The sequence below is a fragment of the Mugil cephalus genome, chromosome 19 (assembly GCF_022458985.1).
Source record: "Mugil cephalus isolate CIBA_MC_2020 chromosome 19, CIBA_Mcephalus_1.1, whole genome shotgun sequence".
In the NCBI taxonomy this organism is placed as follows: Eukaryota; Metazoa; Chordata; class Actinopteri; order Mugiliformes; family Mugilidae; genus Mugil; species Mugil cephalus.
Genome location: NC_061788.1, coordinates 10,237,157 through 10,264,270, shown reverse-complemented (window position 1 = coordinate 10,264,270; position 27,114 = coordinate 10,237,157). Strand labels below are relative to the sequence as shown.

General features: G+C 41.1%; 2 protein-coding genes across 7 annotated transcripts in view; both read right to left on the bottom strand.

The window, feature by feature from the left end:
- pdlim5b (PDZ and LIM domain 5b) overlaps positions 1 to 10,335 on the bottom strand; it is a 35,962-nt gene extending 25,627 nt beyond the window's left edge. For all 4 annotated transcript variants that reach the window (XM_047569631.1, XM_047569632.1, XM_047569633.1 and 1 more), the window contains exons 1-2: positions 10,186 to 10,335; positions 5,557 to 5,662 (exon numbers count right to left, since the gene is read on the bottom strand). In XM_047569631.1, the coding sequence (XP_047425587.1) occupies positions 5,557 to 5,655 (99 nt within the window). In that variant the 5' untranslated portion in view covers positions 5,656 to 5,662; positions 10,186 to 10,335. The remainder of the gene's footprint in view (positions 1 to 5,556; positions 5,663 to 10,185) is intronic.
- Positions 10,336 to 12,846: 2,511 nt separating this feature from the next.
- On the bottom strand, positions 12,847 to 26,095 carry opn4xa (opsin 4xa). 3 transcript variants are annotated; one of them, XM_047569637.1, is made up of 10 exons: positions 25,906 to 26,095; positions 23,194 to 23,329; positions 18,682 to 18,815; positions 16,375 to 16,578; positions 16,110 to 16,281; positions 15,427 to 15,588; positions 15,117 to 15,224; positions 14,841 to 15,015; positions 14,472 to 14,615; positions 12,847 to 14,369 (listed from the first exon to the last, which is right to left on the bottom strand). In XM_047569637.1, exons 2-10 carry the CDS (start codon positions 23,325 to 23,327, stop codon positions 13,935 to 13,937), a joined length of 1,668 nt encoding a protein of 555 aa, XP_047425593.1. In that variant the 5' UTR covers positions 23,328 to 23,329; positions 25,906 to 26,095; the 3' UTR covers positions 12,847 to 13,934. The 3 variants fall into 3 exon arrangements, with proteins under 3 accessions (XP_047425593.1, XP_047425594.1, XP_047425595.1); XM_047569638.1 differs by having other exon boundaries at positions 14,472 to 14,612; XM_047569639.1 differs by having other exon boundaries at positions 14,196 to 14,369; positions 14,467 to 14,615.
- Between the last annotated feature and the right edge of the window lie 1,019 nt (positions 26,096 to 27,114).

Sequence of the window (27,114 nt, the reverse complement as noted above, 5' to 3'; positions counted from 1 at the left end):
CGCATCAGTCTGCCAGCCAGAAAACGCGAGATGCCAGGGCAGACCTACAACGAGCGCTCAGTCAAATCGCCATGACAACACAAACAAAACACACAAAGCCGTACCAGCCCTGCGCTGAATGCTGAATGCTCTTCAGTCAGGTCAGAAACAAACCCCAGCTGGGTGACGCTGCTAAGCCAAATGATATGAAAAGGTTTTTAGGCACGGAGAGGCTCCAGCCAAGTTTCAGTGCTGGTTTCAGTGCTGGTTTCTACCACCATCCGCGGTTCGTGCAGCCCTCCTGCATACTTCAGACTTTTTGGATTTGTGTTCAGCTACATGAACACAAGAACCGGACTTCTCTGCCGTATATTGCGCCAATGACGGGAGGCGAAATGGTACAACTTATAGGTACAGAGTAGACCTTTAATCTGGATTACTCTGAACACAAATTGCTTGTGTGGGTTGCAGGCCAAGCTGCTCACGCGGTCATGCGGCACATGTCGTTTTAGTACGTGGAGCAAGCGGAATAAGAAGTGAATTTGTTCTTATGTCATCCAAAAAAAAGTGTGAGTGATCTGAATCCAAATCAAGTGACGGCTTAGTTATTCTTTATAGCTCTGCCATATAGCGTTAGGGAGACGGGAAGCAGATGCCCTCAATGCAGCTCGAGCAGACACCATTGAGAGCACACAGGGATCAAACACATACTGCAGATAACAGCTTCTACTAGACCCATATGTAACATGAAGACATCCTGAAGGACCCTGCACTAACTCACAGATTCATAAAAAAAATATTGTATATATATACCTATATATACATGATAGACACTGGTTTCTATTACATTTCAGCTTCTATGATTTTTAATGAAACAGTCAGATACAAAAAAAATACAAGCTGTCTGGCAGCTACACAGCACAGACTATGAGCTATCTGTCTCAGCGGTTTTCCTGAAATGCCAGGGGGGAGTTTTGTTGGCTTTCACCTTTTTTTTTCTAGACGTGAGCTGGACCAGAACTTATTACCTAATGTCCGACAGCCTAAATATCCTTTATCCACGGAGATTTACAAGATACAGTTGTCTTCGTGCATTAGTCTAAATGACTTACAAATGTACAAGATGATCCGATCTAAAGAGATTCTAGCACTTGCGCTTGAGCAATGTTGCAATCGCTGTTGCTTCACTGGCGTCCAGTGATCTAAGCATCTTATAGGTGATGCATGACGTGAAGTTTTTGAGGTGCTGAATGATACTTTGATAACGTTGTCCTTAATTCTCTGTTAAAACATCCAGCTGTAAGCGCATCCTCTGAATTGCTTATTTTTGCAGGTGTGGAGTTGTACTTTTATTCAATTTAGTGAGAGACTAAACGTTACTAGAGGTTATCAGTGCTACTTGACTGCAAATTTTTAGAAGCATGCAAAGAATGCAGAGAGGAAATTGAAGTGGAACCTTTAAAGTTGTGGATTTAAAGAAGATTGGGGTGGGAGGGTGGGGGTGGGGGGGAGAAAATGCTTACTGCGGAGAAAAGCTCATGGGTAAAGGATATGTTTTAAAGTTAGATCAAAGAGGCCGATAAAGTGAGTTGCATATTAAAGTCGCAACGCTTGTAAAAAAAAAAAAAAAAAAAAAAAAAAAAAAGGAAGAGAAAAGAGCAACAGCTGTCCCAGGTTCTCACTGTACGCTGAGGACACATTCCATCCAAAAAATAATGTTCACATAATGAAACTTCACAAAAGCTCAGCTCTCGTGGGCTACGTGGACTCTTGTGGGCTGCCCCACGCAATCAAATTCCTGTTCCTCCAGAGTTAAAGGAGCTTCGCCGTATAAAACACAAAAAAAAATAAATAAAAAAAAGGCAATGTAATAACAATGCTTGTAAAAGAACACATGTGGCGGTAACGAGCCAACGAGCCAACTGCAAACACAGGGCTAAAATAAGCTTGTTTTATGTTCGCTCGCGAGCCACTGAAACAACAGAAAAGACTAAGCAGGAAGTGAGGGGTCAGTGGAAACAGAAAGGGAAAATTTCGCTCGACTGACCCCCGTCTGACCTGCCATAAGTAAACACTGATAGACGGGGGGGGCGCGGTTATAGTTTCTTCTTTATGCAGTTTTCACACGTTTTAATGCCACATTAGTACAAAAAAATGTGTGAGTCTTTCAGGAAACGCCTACGAGGAGCTGGGAAACACACAGACGACTAGGACACAGAGAGTCTAAGGGGGGACAGGGGGGGCAGAAACAGAAACTGTTGCATAAATGATGTATATAATTGAGCACTTCCTTCATAACTCCTCCATACATCATTGGGTGGTCCCGGTTGTTAACATTCAGATCTACTGCTAAAAGTTTAAACATGCAATTCACACGGCTAATAAACCCATAAATTTTTAGCTCATAAAGACCTATAATTTACAAATATGGTGTTATCGCGTTCACCGTCCATTAAATATATTATTCAATGCCACTTTCACACTGTTTCAGAGTGGTGTTTATTTAATTTGTACTGCGGTCATGATGGCTTTCACATGTTCCCAGAATATTTCTATTCATACTTTGACACCCAACACCCTCTCGCACATCATGCACGACTCATGGTATGTGGCCCTCCTCATATTTTGATTTAATGTAACAGCCGAGGCCGAACAGAATTCCAAAAAAGGCGTCCGGATAGCAGGCTGTGGTCGTCTTGCGAGTATCCTGCTTTATATTCGGCGCTTCAGATCAGTTACATATGGCACGCATATGTAAAGTCATTACATCATTATTCCACGGCAAACCCATCCATCTACGCAAAAATAAATATAAGCTTTAACGTGATATCAACAGATGCACGTCCTTTACTGCAAAGTAGGTCTATTTAACATTGTGGGTTTCTAATGAACCTTAAAATAGCCCCGAGGGCAACGCAATTTTCTCGTCACTCATCTAATGAAGGGACTGAAGTAATGGTTAAACTGTTGGCAGATGTTTCCACAATTACCGTGTTTTAACTAACTCCTCCCTTTGAATATAAATCCAGCAATCATTGAAGATCTACTTCCATAATCTATCAAATCTACGCATCGCAGTGAATGACTTTTTCAGCTTTTCTGCAGCACAGTCCGGCCCTGGCCTGCACTACACTGGCTGTGCCATCTGTGACCTAAGGATCTAGATAAACAGACAAAAGGGGTCAGGGCTTATTCCTGGCGCCGGGACAATAACAAGAAATGTCAGCCATTCCCGCGTCATGTGCTGGGACAGGAATATGTCACAGGAATGACATTATGCGATGGTTGTGTCACTGCCCGCCTCGGCAGTACTACGGCATGCTCCGCACCGCAAATGACTCAATACGGGGCTGCTGTTAGACACGGGAGGTATTCAACGCTTTTATGGCCTGTGTAGCTGGGAGTACCTACCCACTGTGACGGCCCGCAGAATCTGATTCATCGAGGCTGCTGCTTAAATTCGCTTGAAATGTTTCTAGTCTGACATCTTCAAGGCTAGAGGAGTTTTATGGCGCGGAGGGTGGACGGCACCACATGTACGCAGCGATAATGAAAAGAAGCACAAGTTCCCGTCTAATAGTAAATCTGCCATGGCAAATTGCGATCAGGATGTGCAGCCACTCAGGAATCCGAAGTCAAACTGTTCGGAACAGATGTTGCGCCGAATGTAAAAATGATGTAAAGTAATGAAGCCGACTAACCTACGCACGTTAATATTAACTCTGTGTTATGCATTGTGACGGACCGAAGGCTTGCTGAGGCGCATGTAGTTTCAAATCAGGCGTAACATTATGAATACTGACAGGAGGAGGAAATAACGTCTTGTGACAATGTTCTGCTGGGAACATTCTGCACCTAGCATTCACGTAGATGTTACTTAGACATGTACCACCCACCTAGACCAGACCAGACCAGACCAGACCAGACCAGACCAGACCAGACCAGACCAGACACCCCCACCCCAGAGCAGAGACACTCAGGATGCAGCCTGATACAGGCACGCAGGCAAAAACACTTCAGGAAGAACCGCACAAGGTGCTGACCTGGCTTTCAAATTCATTCGTTTTCAAACTGCCAAGCATCTGCGGGATGCACTGCAACAAGCCTGATCCACAGAGGCCTCTCCCCTCAAACCACAGGACCCAAAGGCCCTGACTAATAACGGATAACCACAGACACCACAGGACACCCTCAGAAGGTCCATGTCCTTGTCCTGTTTTGGAAACACAAGGGAGAACTACAGAATATTAGGCATGGGGTCATAATGTTATGCCTGATCGGTGTGGATAGTTGATTTTGATGTACTGACTGGAGTAGTCGAAAAAAGATAAGGTTATTTTTACTTTATTTTTTTTATACTTTTCCAGACGCCATAGTTCTTCTGTTATTTTATTCTTCTTCTGGGGGAACAAACTTCTCACATCTGTCTCAAACGTCTTATACAGACGTCTGTGTTCTGCATGCTGCTATTATCATAGGGGCAAAAATAGTCTGGGAAGATATGCCGGCCTCCTCGAGCCGGAGCCGCACAAGAAAAGACACTTCTCGCCACACGTGACATTCGAAAGATTCGGTTACTGATCCAGTCAACAACAAATAAACAGACTCGCTGACCTTGGTCACGACTTTGAGATTACGCTCTCAAAACAGGAAGCGGCAAGAATCGAGCGCCATTAAGAAGCCGCGCTCAGAGCTCACAGACTACGCAGGGAGCTCGGGGAGGAAGAGCTGCGTGCGTTTAATCCTGTTTGACAGGGAGAAATGCTTTTATAATTGAGACGCATCATAAACCCTGCGTTGGAAATAGACGCTCACTAAACACTGAGGTGTACTTGAGGCCCTCTTTAATCTGTGCAACAATCACAGTGTTTTGCGCAGTATGATGTTACTCCATGTACATAAACAGAGGGAGTGTGTATATGCTGAGGCCCTGGACTCATAAACAGGCCTTTTTTTTTTCTTTTTTTTCAAACAAGGAGCCATCTCAAGGCGAAGGCTCTGAATTTATACGGCCCTGAGTCCCAAATAGTTTTTACAGAGCCACTGTGGCTTTCTAGAGTTTCAGTCAGTCGGGCCGCTCATGACAGGGACCGATGCTTCCGCTTGCGGACGAGGCGCATATTCTCACGTCTCGGACCAGGACAAATAGCAGGGGAAGGGGCCACTTAGCGCTGAGTGACTAAAATGACAAGAACTATTAACCTGCCAGCAACAGCTTCATCCTCCAAATATATCCCGGAGGTCCATTACGGAGATTCAAGGGACACGCTGACAGACGGGCTGTTGTGGTCAAAATACCGTTATGTAACAACAGGTTCAGTGCAGCCTTGACGGGAGGCGGCCACCGGAAGGGTGAGTGACAGGGCCGCGAACTGTTTGGCGTCCAAACGCAACAACCGGTGACGCGCGGGAGAAGAACGGCACGCACGCACACGCGCTTTCATCATCGGGTGGGCAAATGGCATAATGAGCATGAACAGAATTCCTCCGAGGTGACTGTCATGAAGTGAAGGGCACATAAGTGGTGTGTGTGTGTGTGTGTGTGTGTGTGTGTGTGTGTGTGTGCGTTTTACTCACCCGTGAGATGGTGAGGGGCAGACAGAAGTCTTTCCCTCCTTGCAGTCTGAAGCCCCAGGGGGCAGGACCAGCCAGGGAGACGCTGTAGCTGTTGTTCATGATGCACCTGGAAACGGGACAGGTTTTATGAGTTTACTGTGCGTGAGCACACGTGGAGAGCAAATAGCTCGAGATTAAACAGAAAGGGAGTGTGCGATTGTATTGCAGATCATTAAAATAGCTATCTTCTGAATCAGTGTAAAAAATTAACAGCGAACGGCTCGCCAATCTCAGACTCTCGCTTTATCTCAATACGGCTATTTAAATTCAAGCACTGCGGTGTATTAATAGCCCTCCTCTGGAGCTGCTAGAGCTCTGGCATCAGCTGTGGAGCAAGTCTCAGGTCCTGCACAAAGTAATGACCTTTACAATGGAGGCGACGGTTGCTTCGCGGGACGTCTTCTCGAGCGGCGGCGGACACATGCACAGGACCAGCACACAAAGATCGTAAAAAGGATTAAACCCTGTTGATGCACATCCTCAAGAAAATCGAAAATAGGCCTCAAAATAACTGGCAGGAGTTCTTTTTCTTTTAAGAAAAAAAAAGGAAGGAAGGAGGAGGAAAGTCGGAAATATCTGCATCACCCTTAATGATTTGTTTACCTTAAAACATCTCAGATCAGCAATCTGAAGCTGCACTTTGTACTAATCATTTCACTAAAGAGGCAGAAGAGGCACGCTTAGCTATATACACAGCTGTATATTTTTTTAACAAACCGAGTCCTTACACATTGGGCTAAACAAGTAAAGCCGGAGCGTTTTTCAAAATTAGGCATTACAAAGCGAACGGATCATTACTCCCCTAAAGATTGCACCATTCTGTTTTGTTATTCGACTTTCCAGTAAGACACGGATATGGTCTACAGAACAGCTCATTCCTGGGGTTTAGAGCTGGTAATTGAGAGATGAAATGTCTTGCATGCATTCCCCATCTTGCTAAAAAACCCCGGTTAATCCCTAACAGAGTGAGCACCGGCCCTTCCCCACACAACTGCGGCGCTGCAGGGGCAACAGAGGAAAGACAAGACACACCCTGGATGGCCGGAGACTCGTTACAGCTCCAGCTTCGAATCGCTGCCAACTCAAGGCTTCTTTATTGTCTCTCCTAGCGCTGCCATTTAACACCTCGGCGACTCGCCACCTGCATCACCTTGTGGGCGTATACACGCAGTACTCTCATTATGCACATGGAAATGAAACGGGTGGTGAGAAAGTGGTGCACTAAAATTTTTCATGCCCGATTGAGTTTCACTGGTTTAAGGCCTGGTTGTCATGCATTCCTCCTCCCCCCCCACCACCACCCCACCCTGAAAGATTGAAGCCGCACGCTATTTACTGGAAGAGACACCGAGATTAAGTGCAGTGACATGTTGCGATTCAAAGCATAATGAAATGTAACAGGGACATAAGCGAAAGGTCTCCTCGCAGAATGCATTGTTCTGGTTTGTTTTCAGCTGTAAGGAGTCTGTCTTCGTGCCTGTCAGCCCCCCCCCCACCCCGTGCACGAAGCTAAGAAAGGCCACAGACCACGTGGAAATATATCACCTCTGCGCCACCCGACAGGAAGGGTGGATGTTGACATGAAAACATGACATCAAAGGCTAACCCACAAACACAATATTCTGTCACTGTAACATGTGTTTTAATTACACGGGAGGGAAGCAAATCTCCCCTCTGACTTTCGACAAGATTGGCTGTTGGTGGTTGTCAGTTTTTATTTTCATATCTGAGAAAAAAAAAGGAAAGACTTACAGTCCTGATTTAATCAAGTTAAGATCTGGAAAAGAAGGATCTGAACAAGCTGCTAAGCTAACACAATATTTTATTAGCGCCTGTGGGGAGAGGGAATTCACTTTTGCCAAGGACGCAATACTGTGATATTATGAATGAAATGAATGGACGGTAAGCATTTAAATATTATGACACCTGCACTGAAAAGGGATTAGCGCAATGGGCATCGTAGTGAAAAAAAAAAAAAATCTGATGAGCATTTCATGAATAACAGTGCCTTGTCATACAAGAGGCATGTTTTTGTTTTTTTTTAGGTTGTACGTCATGTTGCCGTGACGAATACCCTCAGGGTCACAACACCACCTGCTGCAGCCCATCACCTGGTTAGTCGTACGGAATGAATCTGAGCGGGGGGGGGGGAGCCTGCAAATCTCAAAATCGCGCCCCCGAGGGGAGCTAGCCCGTTAAAGAAAAGGAGCCACAAAGGGCGTGGGGAGGTGGAGAGATGAGTTAATACCATGTTTGAAAGTGAGAGGGACACCTGGAAAGCACAAAGCACGTGGCCGTGTAAGTATTTAGGACAGGTAAACTATCAGCTATCTTCCTTGGGGCTCATGGGAATTGAGAGGATCTTATCTATCTTACTTTAAATCAGATTGTGAAAATAAATCAGAATCGGTTTCACATGTTGCCCGCGCATACAGTCAAATGAAAGAAGACAGCTCCCAAGTGAAGACAGGTGTTTCCCTTTTTAAGGTGACCCACTGCTGAGGTGAACCGATGAGGTTAAGATTAGAAAAACACCAGATTTATAGCTGAACTCTCTTCTTAAATGATCTTCTAAAAACATGGACATGAAAGTGACTGCTATCTCAAGATAAGGAACTCAGCTGCATCTTTCACGCCGTTGCAAGCTTTGTTTACCCTTTCGTTAGTCAATGTTGACAAGGGCCTACTTTCCTGGAGTGTCACAGGACGCAACAAACACGCTTTCCGCAAATACCTCTGAGCCGAGACAGCTACCACAGACGACCATGTTCACACTGTTTAAGAAACAATCCATGGGGAACATGGAGTACTTAGCAGCTCTGTGGGAAAACGCGCTCTTTGGGTATTAAGTTTCCCAATCAATGGGGACATCTGAGTAAAGGCACGACCAGTACATGTAAACAGAAAAACTGTCTCGCCGACTCAAAATAAGCCAGCACCCTCGTACCGGCAACATTTCCTAATATGGAGAAAACAAACATTATAAACTCATCTCATGTCCCCGCTTGTTTTGCAATCCCCAGTGATATCATGCGTAGACTTGAGCGGACACACCTCGCAGTGTTCTCAAACAGAGGAGAGCAGCTGAGTTATGCCGGAGGATTTATCAGCAACGATCGTGTTAGCACTTCTCTGAGCCACTTAGAGCTCGATCAAGGCTATTTTCCCTTCGGGTCGTATCTGCCAAGTCCTTATCATATCATAATGGGCACTCGTATTTCAGCGCTTTCACACCAAAAATAACTTGCTCAGACATTCAAATGTTCCTGTAGTAGATGTTATTTTAGCAGGCTCAATGTGAACAGTGGCCAGACTGCACGGACTGATAGTGGAGTTACTTCTCAATTAACAGTGAACAAGTTATTATGAGTGTGACCACGGAGGATTTCAGCTGTTTGTTATCTGCCACACTGCCTGACGACCTCTAAGTCACAAGTGTTCAACAAGGCATCAAACTCAGTTAAAACGGATTAAAACTACAAATGATTAACTGATATATAGCCACACGAATGCAGGTATTAACTGGAAGAAACACATGCCAGGATACTGATTGATCTCTTATCATACCTTGTTATATAACACTTTTCTCAATGGCGTGGTTCAGGTTAAATAATAGGAACACTCCCTATAAATATGAAGATCTTTCTAGATTAGGAGCCATCGTCAGCTGCACTGAGCGCTCTGCGACCTTGCATGTGTCAAGCTTCTTCAAGACATGTGATCTCCAGGTATTGGGCAGATTTTGCGTGATCGCAGCATGCTTGGTTTCACATTTCAAAAGTCCACCCTCCTTTCACAATGCTTCAGGAGACAGTGTTGCCTGGTGACGTTATTGCGAGATCTGTTGACTCACAGAGCTGAGAACATGATTACAGTGAGCTGTACCACACTAGTGTGCTGTCCGTGAAAACAAGGATTGTTGTATAAAGTGTGTTAAAATTAAAATAAATTGAGTTGTGAATAAATAAAAGCCAAAAGATTGCTTGATTAAATCTGAAATAAAAAGGTAAGTGTAACCTTCAATGACCCATCTGTTAATAGGACAACTTGTTCCAGCTAGACTTTATATGATACTTTGCTGTCCCAGCTCTCGTTTGATCTCATGCTATCCACATTTAAACGCCTAACTTCATACTCTTTTCTAGATGATTAAATCCAATGTAGCTGCCACAGGTTAAACTGTGACTTCACGTTTTAGCTTGTAGTCAATGGTAAATAGCCTTGGACTTCCTCATCCATGTGTTCACTACAGAGAGCAGTAGTAGTGAAGCGGCGACTGATTTGTCGTAGTGGGTGTGACAAAAAAAAAAAAAAAAAAAAAAAAAAAAACACGTCTGACAGTATGATTCAATTATACACATGTACTTTTAGCTTATTTATATCAGCTTAAAAGTTAAAAAAAGACGTCAACACAAGCGACTCACTCTCTAAGAACCGGTGTAATAAATTCTTGAAAAAAAAAAAAGTTTAACCATATTTTCGATATGTCCTTAAATGCAACTTTAATATAGGAACGCGAATCAATAAAATAAAGAAGAGCCGAGTCTTTTTATGTGAATGGTTTGTTAAGATGTACTGTACGGTACTCACCTTGCCTTGAGAAGCCGGGTTTGGTGTTGAGAGAGGAGGGAAGCGTGACTTAAGTCCGTCTGCTCTGAGTTTTGAAGAACTGCAGCGAGCGGAACTGAAACTTCCGCATATAAGCCAACCCATGCTGCCGCCGGTAGGAGGGTTTACGTGGTGGTGGTGATTCACTGGGGGCAACGCGGCTGCTGTCGCATGCATGGGCTTGCCCATCTGAGCTGCAACACTGCAGGTGAGTTACAGTTGAGAGTACCCACCCAGCAGGGTGAGGAAACTGCTGCAAATTATGCAATAAATATGAGACTATCCTCCCTAATCCTCCCATTCTTGTACATTTGTTCACATGCTATTTTTTCGTACAGTTTTGATATAGCCTACTTTAAAAAAAAAAAATAATATATATATATATATATATATATATATATATTGTTAGCCTTTTAGCATAATAAGTCACATTTTTTTGTTTTCATAAAACAAGAAAAACAAACTTTTAGCAAGCACATTGGTATTTCTATTGATATTGTAACAGCAATATCAACAGCTTCCACAACGAATATCAATATTTCACAAATGTCCACAAACATCTGTCTTGTAGTCGATTGAGGCCCAAATCTGTAATTGAAAATGTCCTCATAGCCCAGGAAGGTTGTTGTCAGTGGTGACTGGAATGTTTGAGGTTGATACTTTTGCATGATGTTATGAAACAACTGTTTAAACATCTGACGCGGCATCAGCTCTCCTCGTTGATTCACTCGCTGACGTCATGCTTTCCACTAAATGCCTCCAGTGTTAAGGTCGGACATGTGACGTGCCACCCTACTGTACTGTATCTTAAACTATCAAGAGCATTTCCTGAAGTGTACAGTGCGGTCTTTTGGATCTTTGGTCTTCCCATTTACATTTGTTCACCTTTTGCTATATTTTATTATTATTAATTTGTTAGATTGTTTTGCTATTACATGGTTAGTGTGACATGGATTTGATGCTTCAGTTTTTATCCAGATTGAAGTGTTAAAGTGTTGTTCTGCCCCCTTGTGGTCAGAAAATAAAGTGCATGTTTCAGATTTCAGCCTCAGGGCAACAATTTGACAGGTTCCAACCTTAACCTTTGTCTTACAGCTTGCCTTTCATTAGATTTTTTTGTATTATTATTTATTTTGTCAACGAGGTTGTCATAAAGTAATCTCAAAGCAGTTTTGGTTTAAAAAAAAAACTAAACAAATGTAAAGTACGAGCTCCCTCTTGCTGATCTCTACTGTAAAGGCTGTATAACCTCACAAAACTGTGGTCCATAATGCATGATGCTATAATTACAAAAGATAAAAAAAACAGCAAAACATTTCTACTACCTAGAGGACACAAGTGTTAATTTCCATTTTATTTGTCTGGTCTGCATCACTCAGAGTGAAGCAGGTATTAAGAACTTTGACAATAGCAGAGGGGGATATTCATGAATTTTGTCCTAACATTTTTTATTTTTTTTGCATATTAGGTAGATTGCAGCCCCAAGGAGACATGAGTATAACATGCTCCACTGTTGCAAACAGGGCAGGAATGTGCGATTTATCGATTTCCTGCATCTTGACTGAATATTGATTTTTACCAGTATTAATCTGAAACTTTTAATAGATTTAGAAATCACATTACCACCTATCTGAGATTAATCAGATTTGCATTGCAACCGTTTATTTCTTCTTTTTTTTTTTAAGTGATCTATGTTACTGCTAAAAGGCACAGCCTGTTCCGGAGACTATCCTTAACTCTCCGCCCCCAGTGAAGCTGCATGATATCAGATGTTGGCTGTCTGCTGCATAGGTCAGCTGGCAATTTGTGTGAGCTGAGTCAATATATGGTCATAAACTTACCGGAAGCCCAGCAGCAAAATCCCCCCCTGTGCAATGCTATTGAACCAGTGAAGTATGTACGAGCCCTTTATGTATGGTTGCATTACATACCTTTAGATCATTTTTACATGACTGGCTAAGCATGCTTCTATGGACATCATGGACTTACCGTTCAAAGGCAATTCAACGTAGGAGCTTTTTCTTGTGTCTTTCAACTTATTTTACCAGCAGCACACTGGTAATTAAATCGTACATTAAATACTAATGGACTAATGGACAGTCATGTTGGTGTCCCAGGTGGTGTCCTGGTTTGAATTGAGTTGATCTTTGTCTTTTCTGGTTGCTCTAAAATATACAGAAATGCTGACCACCATACGAAAAATAAAAGCGGTCCGTGGGATAAAAAAATGAATGACAGGAAATATATCCATCTGTATGGATTTACAAGTAATTATACCAACATGCTATATTTGTTCTGCAGGCTTTCATGCATGATGAATAATGTTTTGTGGTACGGTTGCTCTGGGAAGCATGCTGACAATGCAGGTGCCATAGCGCACATATAAAATGCATGGACTCCATTACATTTTTAATTTGCCTGACACCATATTTCACAACGTATTATGTGTTGGCTGTTGATCACAGTACTTCCTGGAACCACTTGCAAATTTACAACAGCGTAGTAAGAAGGAAAACCTGTTCTGGAATTAAAGCTGCAGCAAGTTAAAAAGACACATTGTATTTTTTGTTCGTTTGTTTGTTTTAAGATTTTCAGAATTATTTGCAGTGAGGTTGTTGAGAACCATTTGAAAACTTTATTTCCCATAGCAAATACACACATACATATTTGAAGAAGGAAAATAAGCAAAATGCCATAGATTGCTTTAGCGACATTTCTGTTCCTGAGAGCGTGCACCATTAAAATGTAATATTGATCATTCTGATAGTGGTATATAATATGTAACATAACAGATGATAATGTAAAGGGTTGAATGTCTTTATGAACTCCAAAGCTTGGTTTAATTAGCAAAAGTTTTTATGTCAAAAATGTAAACACGGATCCCAAAATAGTGGCAGTGAATGGAAGTCATGGGTTGTACAAAAACATTTGGCAAAGATTCAAGTTGGGTTCAGAAGTGTCTCATATCCTGTGTTTGAATTTTTCTTTGGATTAAAGGCAGGGTATGTAAAATCTGCGCTGCCGTGATTTGTCTTAACACAAAAGTAATAAAGTGCCTAAAGTAATCTTACAGCACATAACAGCAGCAGCGTAAAACATAAGGGACATGTTAACAGTGCGTCATTTACAGAACATTTACATAAAATACAGAAGTGCAGGATTTTTCATTTTAGTCAAGGTTAATAGCTAGCCTTAGTAAGTAAACAAGTGCACGTTAGCATCCTAACAAAAAAATAAAAAAACGTTCCGAAAGGAGACTCTGTTTGGCCTCTTGACAAGAAGTTGATTATGAGCGTGTTTGGTTTTAGTAATTAACTGTGATATACAGTTGATTCTTGGATGTAATGTGTAATGTTTGTGACTCGGTTCTGCGCTCAGAATTTTGAGTCCCGTTTACACGTCTTTTCATTGCGACAGTTGTCGATGGCACTGATGGGACCCTTAAACAGAACAACATGAACTGATTTTGCATTCTAACAACTAGCCTTGATGGAAATAATATGTGTCATGACTGTTAGTTGATCATTAATTATGTATAAGACTGCACAAGCAAAATGCTTTTCATTGCCTGCATGCTCTGCGTGGCTGACTAGCTTAAATAAAAGTTTTAGTAGCAGTATGAAAACAAAAAATACTTGGCTTGCTTGGTCAAACAACTTGCTTCGTCTCAGTAAAACCTAGCCACATACATTACGGTACACATACAGTAGATAAATAAATATATTCAGCATCTAGCTCCCTGGCATTGGCGAGAGAAATCTTTGCACAGACTCTAAAAGCTGAGTAGAACAGTCCAAGGACTCAAAGTTGAACAACAGTTCAATGCTTTGTCTACCTTGTTTTTCCTCACAGTAGCCATGGTCAAGTTGGTCTTCCTTTGAACTGGGTCTTACGCTGGATTGCACACATACAGCATTGTCCATAGAATCTGTCTGGATGAGGATCTGTGAGCCATTCTCATCGTCTTCCTTCTGTTTTTGCTGTGCCTCAGTTTTCTCATGTTCAGGCTCTTTCTCTTCCTCATCTTCCTGTTTCTTCCCATTATTCCAACTTTCACGACTCTCCTCCCTTCCCCTACCCCGGGCCGCCGGCATCAGTCTGTTGATGGACTCGGGCAGCAGGTTGTGATTACATCTATTCAGTGAAACTTGCTCTCGAATGGGAGTCTGTAACAGAATTCAAATAACCTACAATCAACATGACATCAGCCTTTTTGTAACCTTTTGAATCTGTAATAAGCAGCTAAAGATTGTGAGCACCTACCTTACCTGTTCTTGGCTTTGGCTTCCCTTTTTCTTGAATTGTTTAGTCAGCGACTGGTACTCCTTTTCCTTTAGAGCTCCAAGTGAATAGCTGGACCTTAAACAGTGGCTCTGGCCGACAGGATCCAGCTCCACATCACTCCAAACCTGCTGCAAGGGATACATACATAAATGAATAAGTACTTTTGCATTGTATCTCAAGGTAAGAACATTTACCTTTACCTTATTTAGCCATGACTGCACATCACAGCCACAAAGTGTCCATTCATTTATATAGTTCCTATCCACATTCCATAAAGATCCACATTGAAAAGTGAGGGATAAAAAGACAGACTAATAAAGCAGAAGAACCCTCCTCAAACCCTCAGAACTCACTGTGTCTGTCGTTGACATAGAAGAAACTCTGTGAAATTTGGTTTTGGAAACCGATGACTGCCTGCTCAGCATTGAGTCCCTAAAGGAGGACTCGCTGTGTGACACTGACATGCAGTCCCTCCTGGGGGGCTCAGCTAGGAAATGTAGACAGGGGACCTTTTCTGCGAGGGTATCTCTGTTGGAGGAAAAAAGAAAAAAAAAAAATATATATATATATAGATCTTTCAGCAAAATGCTTCTATTCCTTTTTCAACATTTCATTGGATCATTACTGACCTGTATTTGGAGTGAATGATGGCGTAGATAAAAGGGTTGTAGATGGCCGAAGCCTTCGCTATAACAGCTGGGACAGCTTTGGAATATGGGTTGAGGATGCTTCCATATCTGAGGGATGTGTTGACAAGAGTTCAGTGTACCTGCCATGTTACTGGTAGCACCTAATGCATAGCATTTCATCATGCTGTATTGTAGGTAATGATATTCTAGATGAGGTTAAATATTACACAGTGGCCAATCTGTTGATGCTGTCAGTGTGTGAAAAGTACTGTTTGATTATAGAGTCCAGTTTATCATACTGTATATTTACCCAGCCCAGGCGATGAGGGTGACACATGCGTAGGGCGACCAGGAAAGCACAAACACTATGATGACAACAAAGGCAATCTTGGCCAGCTTCCATTCTGTCTTGATGGACTGCTGCTGGATCAGGGTCGACTTTCTCACCTGAGACCCCAACTTCTCCACATCTCTGTTGGGGCAAAGAGAATGAATAAAGGATTTATTATTCAATATATAAAGTCTTAGTGTTTAAGACTTACAAATGTGGCAACAAATTGTCAAAGCTAACCTCACACAGACTACAGTTGGGTTGCCTTCAGGCATTACATTAAGTCAGCCGCCAAAGCTGATTAAGTTGACCTCAATGTCAATACTAAAGATTAATTTTATGGTAATTCTGTTGTGCCCTTCAAATTACATTAACACAAGAGCTTACCTGACCTAAATTAGTTATTTAGTTTTATAGTTTCCTATAGCTAACATAGCTATATCAGACCACTGTAACAGTGTAATCTGATGCTGGAGGCTGTGCCTAAAACAGCTGCATCATTTGTATCAATTTCAATCATTAAATATATAGTTTTAAATAATTTGTTTGTGCATTCTTTTGATTTTTTTTCACACAACATACCATTTGTTATGTCTGCATTGCTTAATTGAATTGCGTGATTTTAAATTTATACGGTCACCTTTGTATGTTAAGTTATTTACCTGCTTGTTTCACGAATTGCCAGGAACATGCACAGATAACAGTAGGATATAATGCCCAGAGGGATGAAGAAAACAAAGCAGCACAGCATCAAAGTGTAACTTTTATTTGCAGGAGTAGATGTCACATAGTCCCATGTGCAGGATGTCATCAGGCCCTCTGGTATATATGAACCTTTAGAGAAAACCCAGTCAAACAAAAACATTGTACAAAAGATTGAAAATGATGTTTAATTGCTGCTTAAGTTTGCAATGTTAAGATACTTACTCCACCCAAAAAGTGGTGCAAGGCTCCAGGCTAGAGAATAGAGCCAGACCACAGTGATAATGATGCAAGTGCGTTTTGCGGAAGTCCACTGTATGGCCTGCAGAGGCTTGGTGATAACAATGTAGCGGTCTATAGAGATGGCCAGAAGGTTTATCATGGAGGTTATTCCAAATAAAGCGCCACAGAAGGCGTATATTTTACAGCCTGCGGGGGGAAGAAACCATATCATTAATATATTTCTAAAGCAGCAGTAACAGGTTTTAAACTTGCATTATTACTACAACACAAAACATCCTCACACTGCGCAAAACAATAAAAGGAACACTTTAAAGACCCATGAGATCAGAATAATGTGTTAAGAATAAAAGGAGGCCCTGCCGTTTGATAGAAATTAAAATGATCAACCTACAGATGACTGAATTCAATGACTCCTCGAAAATCAAAGTGAAAAAATGATGCGGCAGGCTGGTTTACTCCTAAGCATTCCTCACACTGTTGAGGCATGCTCCTAATGAGACGACAGATGGTGTCCTGGGGCATCTCCGGTGTCGAATTGGACTGAAGCATAATGTCCCAGAGGTGTTCTATTGGATTTAGGTCAGGAAAGTGCAGGGGCCAGTCAATGGTAATTCCTTCATCCTCTATGAACTCACACACCACCAAACTGGTGGTTTTGAAACAGTGATGGTGCCTTAAAGGTGGCTGAACCGGTGCTTAAAGAATGGAAAACATACAAGCTTTGTCCAAGGACGGTGAATTTTTATTTGTAAGGCATTCTGTTAGTTGAACAGAAATAAATAAATTAACTAATATGAAATAAAATTCACAACAAACTGTTATAATTATCATAATAAAAACAGCAGCGAGAGGTCACGCAGGCTATCAAAGATGGCTTTTAAAAAAAATGCTATGTGTCACCAGATGGTTAATCAAATTCGAGGTGTTGCCGGGTCTGCATCTTTTAAAGGAGAAGTGCAGTCAAACTTTTAACCGTTTGGCCTCGGGTATTTTGAAGGTTCACTTCCATCGGGTGAAAAACTGATGTGACGTCACGTAAGCTAAGGGGGTGGTAATTAAAAATTCAATGGCACCGAAATGAAGTACCGAAATCTGCAGTATCTTTCGGCCTGGTTATTACTGTTGGTGCCATTATGGTACTGAGTATCAGTACCTATCCCTACTGGTCATGCTAAACAATGTTACAGGCAGTTCTATGGCAAATGCCAATCGAGCTCCACATGCAGGGCACACCAAAGGATGTCGTTTGGTCAGAGACATTCACACTAGTGGCCTGCTGGAGGTCATTTTTGTAGGGGTCTGGTAGTGCTTATCCTCTTCCTCCTTGCACAGAGAAGCAGATAATGGTCCTACTGATAGGCTGAAGAACTTCTCCAGCCCTGTCCAGCTCTCCAAGAGCAATTGCCTGTCTCCTGGAATCTCCTCTATGCTCTTAAGATTGTGCTGAGAGACACAGCAAAGCTTCTGGCAATTGCATACTGATGTGCCATCCTGGAACCTCAGTCCAGGTGCTGCTTTATACTTCCCATGGTGACACTGACCTGAGCCAAATGTAAAAACTAGTGAAAAACAGTAAAGATGTCAGTGGCCTCCACCTATAAAACTTATTGTTGCACCTCATTAACACCAAAGGAGCTGAAACTAAATGACAAACCCCTCTGCTGTTTAACTGACCAGATTAACATCCCAGAAGTTTAAATGACTTGATGCTATACACTCGTTAAAAGCTGTTCCTTTCTTTGAGCAGTGTATAGTGTGTTGGGTCGACATTAAAGGTGGACTAAGCCATTCTGGGTTGGATATCGCTACTGTTGTGTGTATTGTTTTGTGGGTTTTTTTTTTGTTTGTTTTTTTTCCATGGACCGTGGACCATGATTAGAACAGCTTAAATTTTTAGTACTTAACTCTTTAGAACCCAACGGAATCGCCGGCAATCCATTGAAGCTCGCATTTTGTGGCTGAACACTGGGAAGTTGTGCTTTTGTCTGGAACACCTTCGTGATATCTCAAGGGCATAACTAACTTTTTTTTTCCCAACAAATTGCTCCAAACAGCTCTCTCTTCCTGGGTCTCCCCAGTCTTAAGTCGCCCCCCAACCTGCAGCTGACAGCAGCTGTATTCAGCGACACTTTGAATTTTGTCCATTGGTGAGTTACAGTAATTTAAATACCACACGCTTTTTTTGTTTGTTTTTTTTTTTATCTGTGGGCGGATGTTTACGTCTTAAAGGGTTAATTAAAGTCTATTCAAAACATTATTTAGAGTGCAATACAGTATAAAACGAAATACCTGTTTCACCAAAAATCCAACCCTTGTAAAGGGAATTAACAAAGAAGATGGGTGACTGTGTGATCGCCATGAGGAAGTCACTGACTGCCAGGTTCATGATGAAGAAGTTGGGAGGTGTCCGTAGTTTCTTGTTACTGAAAACACAATTGACAAATCTCAGAAAAAAAAATGCTCAGCATGCAACAAAACAATATCGTGGACATGTGTTACACAACATTCGCTTCCAGATATTGCTTTCATTTTGTGTCAAGTTAAAAATTCATCTATGAAAGCTTTTGTTTGCCCCAGATTGGTGTTTAGCTTTAGGGCAGGGATTCATACCATGGCCAATCCAATAGGCTATATGTCCAATAAAGGCATCACAACCGTACTAACTATGTTGGTGGTACACACAGTTTTGCAGATGCATTATCTGCAGGCTGTAGCTGCACACGGGCATGTAAGCTGCTCTTCACTTTGTTGTTGTTGATCCTTTAGTTAAGACCTGAGCAAAGTGAAAGCGAACCGTTAGTATGCAGCCATTGTGTGTGCTTCTCTTGTGCTTGTGCTGCTTCTTTTTTCAGTCTTCTTGTGAAAAACACGCATTCAGCCAGTTAGCCTTAGACATACACAAAGGAAATGTATACTGCATGTCGATTGAATGCCCATAATCCTATACAACTAGACATCAGCATAGAACCGTGAATTGTTTGCAACGCTCACACCCTTCTGAATCCCATGTTAGTTTTAAAAGTACAGTTGTGACGTTGCTCTTTGAAATGAAGGTCATATCAAAGTCTGATTAGTACTGCGACATCGCAGCTCTTCACAGGGGAATCGCAAGATCACTGAGCATTGTTCTGTTATCCCGTGCAGTTCAAATGGAGTACAAGCACTGCTTCGATGCCAATGGATTTTCCAACTCCCCTGTTGTCTCATTGTGGCAGGCAAAACCTTTTAGTCAACAGTTCAAAAGTCAGGGGAGACAATGACAGAGATGACAGCCGTGTTTGCAGTGGTAGTGAATACGGGTCAATTAGAGCCGGCGAGTTACCACAAAAGGTCAGAAATACAATTATAGGAAGGCAGTGGTGAAAAATTACTTCACACATTCTGTAGAATACTATCAGAGAAGACGCATCGACATTTTTACTCCTGTTAAATTATTTTTCAGTGCAGCTGTTAGTTAACAAGAGAACTATTTGATAAGCTTACATATTACTACCATGCAGTGCCATTTCACGGAAACCAGTGATACTCGTTTAATCAACATTAATGAGCTTGGATACTGCTTGAACATCATCACACTTGGAATGGGGGGGGAAATAACATCCCAGAAACAGTGTCGGATTGGTTGTGTAAAGTGCAACCAGGTGAGATTTTCTCTGTTTGATGAAGTATATAAATGTGTGTGTGTTTGTGTGTGTGTTTGCTTGGCATCAGCTCTGTTATCACGAGGGGCCTATGGGCATTGTCCTCCTATTTTGGCCGTTCACTGTAAAAAGATTAAAAAGCGCAAACACTACACAGGCGGACAAGGTAGAGTGTATTTCCGTGTACTAAACAAGTGTGACTGGAGCAGAGATTGAGTGATGCCACATTGGAGATAGCTGTGTATAGCTGCGCATCCACTGACCTTAATGCAAAAAACATGTCAGGCCCAGGGTTCTATCTGACACTTGGTTCTTGACTGCATTCAGATGTATAGTATACACCCAGGAGTAGCAATAGTGTCCAACCTGTATGTATCATGGTGTACAGTATACTGTATGAAGCATTCACTTGAGAGTCAAATTGTTGTTGTATGATTTTTTTTTATTCTAAAGCTGTGTTTAATGTGCAGAGGATTTTGCCATAATCACTTTTGCTGGCAGAAGAACAAACTATTATATTAACTATTTATAAATTGAGGAAATGCGATTATTTATGAACTCTCTGACTTGGGAACTGCAATCATTGTCCATTTATATATATCATACATCATACACCCTCATATGGGGACATAATGTTTTGGGTTTGTTGCAACTTATTCTCCTTTATTTAGACCTGTTGTCCTCACAAGGAGACACTTTTGTCTGCCATGTCCTGGAAGCGAAAGGTCAATACACTACTAACTTTTCTAGTCTGATACGACATGCAAATTTAACAAATTCACAAGTATTCGTTTGAGGACACTGGGATGTCATCGTTTTCAATTCTGCTTTTGCATTAAAAATAAACAGTTTTATATTTTGGTACACACTGAGGTCTTAAATTGTAATATACAGTAAAATAATAAAATCCCTGTGTCCACATATTTTATTTTATTTTTTTCAAAAACTACCTCCAGTTCAAGCACTTCCAGTTTGGTGGTATTTTTTGTACTCCTTAGGTCCTACTAATCCCAAAAACCTAAAGATCTTAATCTTATTTTAAAGAAGTTAAGATGCATTACAAACAAATGCATGGGCCTCAGGAGGTTAATCAACTATTTATTGCAACAAGTCATCAGACATGTGCCTAAATACTTTGCAACCTCAGGAGTTTATCAGCTGTTTTGGAACGCACATATACACATCGCCCAGTCACAGCTTCGCAGACAACTGCTCCTGGCAAAGTCAGATCTAAGTCAGACTATGTCATTCAGCAGTCAGGCAGCTCCCTTCCTCAGATATTAACACCAACTGATCTTTGGTTCCTCCTAGGCTTTAAACTAATGAGGTGGTAAAGGTGTGATGTCAATATAGTGGACATAATTCTATAATGGGCCATACAGCAGTTGATTGAATTACTGTATCTGCTATTATTGAAGACTTCTGGAGGAGGTGGCAGCAGAGCATTGACTGTATGTAAATAAGCTGACTAAAATATTGAATTCATGCATTGATTTATCCAGTAATGTTAGGAAATCACTGAGCTGTTTCCTGGTATTGAATGCCTGCAGGTGGCTCTGAAGAACCTTATGTGCTTGTTGCATCTGCAGCCGTAGTACAAGAGCATCTGCAATTTGAAACATCTCTCTTCACTAGGTCAAAACTGAATCATATGAACTGCTTGACTTTTTGATAGTCTCTCAAAATAGTCACTTAGTAGTGCTGTAAAGATGGTAACTATTTTACTCACGAAAGCAAATAGATATCCCAGATTGGCTATTTTGATAATTGTAATGTTTCACTAAGGGAGCTGTTCTGTGTCCTGACTTAACATAACAGTCCTCAGGCCAACAGCTCTTATGAATTGACTTGTTGTGTTCTAGCAGAGCACGCAGAACACTAAACACTAGCAAACTGTGCTCCTGGCTTCCAAAAAGCTGTTCTCAGGACTAGTTCACATGTGATTGAGACACATATGTATATACTACAGGTCAAAAGTTTTAGAACATTCCAGTATTTCTTTCTTTTTTCTTTTTTTTTTTTTGAAATTTATGCAGTATAACCCAAAATGTTTTCTAAACTTTCGACTCATCAAAATAACCATAAAAAATAACCATCTTTGGCTGATTTAACATGTGAACACACTTGTGACAATCTTTCTTCCTAAAATAGAAATCAAATCATTTTCTTCCCGTTTTTTGTTGCAGCAGTTCCCAGAAATGTGTGACACTTGTAGAGTGCTTTGCTTTTACCCTTCATGTCACAGTTCATCACAAACCAGCTCCATGGCATTAAAAGTCTAGAGACTGGGCCATGGTCCACTGCACGTTTTCAAGCTTTCCAACCAGTTTTTATCCGGAGGTAGTTCTGGTGTAGCTCGGACTAAAGTTTTAGGTCATTATCCTGTTGTAGGGTGAAGCCCTGACCAACTATACCAGAGGTATATACTGCGTGCTGTTCTAAGTCATTTTCGTATGTGTGTGTTTACATATATATATATACAGGAGTGATTAATGTTGCAGGGGATATGGTCAAAATAAGGATAAAATCTAAATTGTGTAATGTGCGGCAATTACAGAATAATTATGGCTAAAGTGGTAACAGTTGAAGTGGTGTAATTATACCCACAGCGAGGCAATTTTAACAGCAGCATCAAGAGAAAAACAAGTAATTTACGGATCAGGATGGAGCATCTCAAAAGCGTACAAAGGTAACATGTCACGGCAGCAAAACAAAAATAAAAATTTTGAAAAAGAGAGAATAAAATCGTTCTTTTCTGTGAACACAGACATACTCTGCATGTGTGACGAGTGCGAGGAGTTAACTCGAATAAAACAAAATTTGATTTCACAGAATAAATGCTTTATTTTTAATATCTTGGATTGATTGATGCACGATCAAGTGTGTTCACTGTGAACTCGTCTCTGATTAACATGAGAAGAGGACTTAATGCAGCTGAAACTGTAAAAAGGGTTAATATAAAAACAATGCCACTATACTGGATAAATATAGTATTAATAGGTAGTAATCATCAGGAAACACGCCTTCGTCCACACTTCAGATAATAACCAAAGGTAATCGAACCAAGCAAGAAGATGAAATTAGATTTTTTATTTTTTTGTAGGACTGTAATTAAAAAATCACCCTAACAGAGCTTCACTTAGATGTCAAGACTGCTTACCAGAAGAAGGCGTACATGACTAATGCGTTCCCAGTTACCCCCACTGCTCCAATCACGAAGACGAAAAAGGCGACGATGTAATGAGCATGAGCCTGGACATCCACTTGACGGTAGAATCCGCGTTCCACATCCATGTCTGTGACAACAATCATACAGAGGTCAGCGCGTTCAAGAGTCGGCGTGAATAGTGGTATATACATATATATATATATATATATATATATATTTATATATATATATATTCTTTTTCCCTGCGTCGCTGATCTGCTAACCTTTCCTTGTGTAAAAGCACTTGTATGAACAGCTATTGAAATATCTGGAGGCAAACAATATGTACAATGACGAGATACAACGTGGCATGTGTCACGTACAGTAGTTACAGTACCAGTAGCTAGTATTCCTTTGTGTCAATGTATTATTTAGTTGACACTCCAAACTCACGTGAATTTATTTCCTTAAGTTTTTTTCTCTGCTCCTTAAGTTTAAACATAAACCAATAATTAAAAAATATGCAGTGAATCCACCAAAATAATATTAAAAAAAAACGTAAATTGATATTTAAATGTGCTTCTTTATTTATATACCTTTACAATTAAATGTGGCAGTTAATAATACAAAGAGAGGACTAACTATAAAGGTAAATAAATGCTAACAGAAATACCAGTTTATGGCTATTGAGTGCAATTAGATTTGGTTAGTTCCAGTTGAATAGTGACTTTCCCTCTGAACCATGAGGTTCAGGTTTGTGGCCAAGTCAAAGTTAAAATAGTCCAAAAAGCTGCTTGACCAAGAAGAGGTGCTCATCAACCTCATGTCTATTTTTAGCGCTAATTATACCTGCTGAACATCTAATTAACATCAGCAGCGACTTTGTGAACACGTTACAAAGTAGAGTCAGCGTTTAAAAGCCCCAAGGATCAAATCTTTACAGCCTCTCAGAGCTGCCGTCAGGACCCAGGTGTATAAATGATGAATGAATGCTCCTCAAACATAACAGATGAAAAACAAGGCAATGCAAAATTTCCACCCAAACTTATTTTGTTTGTTTTTTTGCCAATCAGTCATCTACCACCTGGTCTTAGAGTTAGATACACGCTACATTTTAACCTCATCTAAGCTTTTCAGTTGCAAAGATTTGCAACTGCACCCTCCAGTGAGGAGATAACTCTGGGGTTTATACGGAGCTTAATCTTTTCTCCAAATTCAGATAAGAATCCGTGCTACATTTTTCTGCACTAAAATGCCGCCTGAAAGTTTTACAGTTCTCCTCAAAACGCTGATATGACACGACAGATTATGAGAGAGCGTTTTTTTTTTTTTTTTTTTTTTTTGGTAATGAATTACATGTGTTATAGCTTATAGAATCAGGGGGATTACGGCAGTCAGGGCATTTTAATATCAATTATTAACGCTCGCAGACTGTGACATCAGTTAGTATTAATCACGATAAGAGTTGAAGAGCTGTCAAGCTGCTACAGTCATTGTGGTTAGAGAGCACGTCCTCAATCAGTATTACTGAACTGATGCGCTTCGACAGTTTTTCTGAGATCGTTTTTAGAACAACAAGTGCCACAGGAGATTTCCTTGTAAACAATAATAATTAAGCCCAGCCTGGAAAGCAAGACGTTAAGAAACGAATCTTTGCAATATGTTTGCCTGAAAAAATCGGTTCAGATACATGGGTGACATCTGGATTTAGTGTATATGAATGTGAACATGGCAGCAAAGACGCCTATATTGCAGCTCAGTGTGTGAGCCACACGTGGATATGCGGTATGTCAGGTTCACACAGTGAGCTCTTGCTGTGCTCAGTGAAGCCTCGTGCGTCACAGGAACTCTCAATCACCCCTTACTTCCCCACTTTAGATAGGCCTCAGGACATTGTTTCGTACGGAAGGATAGACTCACATGAAACGAATGCATCGTCTCATCAATGCAGCGGGGTCGCCACTAAAGGTGAACTGTACCTTTCGCCCTCTCTTACGAGGATTTCAGTGGCTCAGACAGGTGCGCTCAAGAAATTGCTAATGCGAAGTTCACGGAAATCAAACGGATCGATGAGACGTGTCCGCCACGTTGTTTCGAGTGAGTCATTTAAATTTTCCTCCGGTTAATTGGAAATTAAGCTAAATTCAAAACATTAAAAAAAAAAAAAAAAAAAAAGCATAGTGAGAGATAACTCAAATGATTGTCTATTTAACTAAATCCTGTTGATAACAGACCAAAGATCAGGTGTTCCATTTGATATTGATTCATTTAATTAATGCAAACCTCTAAAGGCGATGATCCTTAAATATACATGCATGGTTACAGCATCAGGGGATCAAAGTCCCTCGTGGCACGTGCTCACCTTGACGTCATATAATTAACAGCCCATTAAGATTTATTTAATTAGGATAAAGACAAATACAGTCTTAGTATGTTAAGATATACCATTAATTATACCACTAAACTGATATAACAGGAAAGCTGTAATAAATATATTATTAATATATGCAATTGCTAAAACATTTTAATGTACTTATAAATATACATGCATATTTCAAAACTGTTTTTTTTTAATTGCTCAATGTAATCAATATGAAATGTATTTGTTCTAAATCATCTTAACCTTTCTTTACTTGCATATAACAGAAAAAAAATACAGAAGGGGGTCTCGTTTAACTTGTCGCACACAAACAAAGTTATTATAATGACAAAAAATGACTTTACCTTGTCCAGAAAGTGCACCCCCTCTTTTTCCTATTCACGCCAACTCTCTGCTGCTGAGCCTCCGGAAGAGGATCAGAGACGGTGATCAGCGTGTAACGGTGAAAAATCCACGAGGTTTAACTGGATACAGTTGAGGACCGCTTCTCTCTAATCTCTCTAAAAAGTCAGACGGAAACACTGAGGGATAGCAGGGCTCCCGCTGCTGCCAGAGCTTGAATGAAGACGAGTGTGCACAGAGAGCAGGCGGCAGCACACTGACCCATCCCCCTGCTAGCTACTCATCACACTCAGTTCTCTTATGGCACAGTGCATCGATCAAGCCAGTGTGTGGTGTGCGCATGAGGACGTGCGTTAGCTATTGTTTAAGTGCGGAGGCTTGTCTGATCGTATTAAAGACATTTCATGTAACAACACTAAAATCTATACTCATGCACACTTCTGTTATACTTTACGTAGAGAGAAAATGGGCTTTATTAGCTAAACATTTTTTAACACCTGTTGCAATGAATTGAATTGCGCAATTGTTGTTCTCATTGATTTGTGCGTTTAATAACTGTTGCCCGTGGCTATGTGACGGCACTAGATGCAAAGCTGTTTACATGGGAGGTGAGAAAGCGACACAGCCCAGCTGCTGCTGCTGCTGCTGCTGCTGCTGCTGCTTCATGCCACTGGGTGCTCTGAGAATGTCAGAAAGTCTTTTGCTTTTGAGGAGCACCAAACCTTTTACAGTATCATCGGAACAAGTGTCATTCATGTTCGCTGCTCATCCTTGTGTGAGGAGAATCGCGAGAAAAAGCACTCAGATAAAAGCCTCCCAATGTTTATCATCTCATGCACAAGTGAGCATGGAGCCGCAGCACATCCCTTCGCCCTTAATATTTCCCTTTTCTACAGTGATTCTTCTCTGCGAAGATTCAGTCTGGATACCTTGCAGCAGGAGGAGGATAAGCCTTCGCACTTCTGGGTCACTGCACTTCCAAGGGAAAGAGACCTATCAATATGTGCTGGTTTCCTACCAGTTGACTTCACTATAACAAATCCTGACATTGTATGTGAGTTATTTCATGCATTTTATTTTATTATTTTTTTTATATGTCCTTTTTTTTGTTTTTTTGTTTTTGTTTTTGTTCAGTGATTTGCTGGGTCAAAGGATGGAGATGTGATGACCAGCTGATTCACTTGGAGGGTATTTAGCATCATGTGTACAAG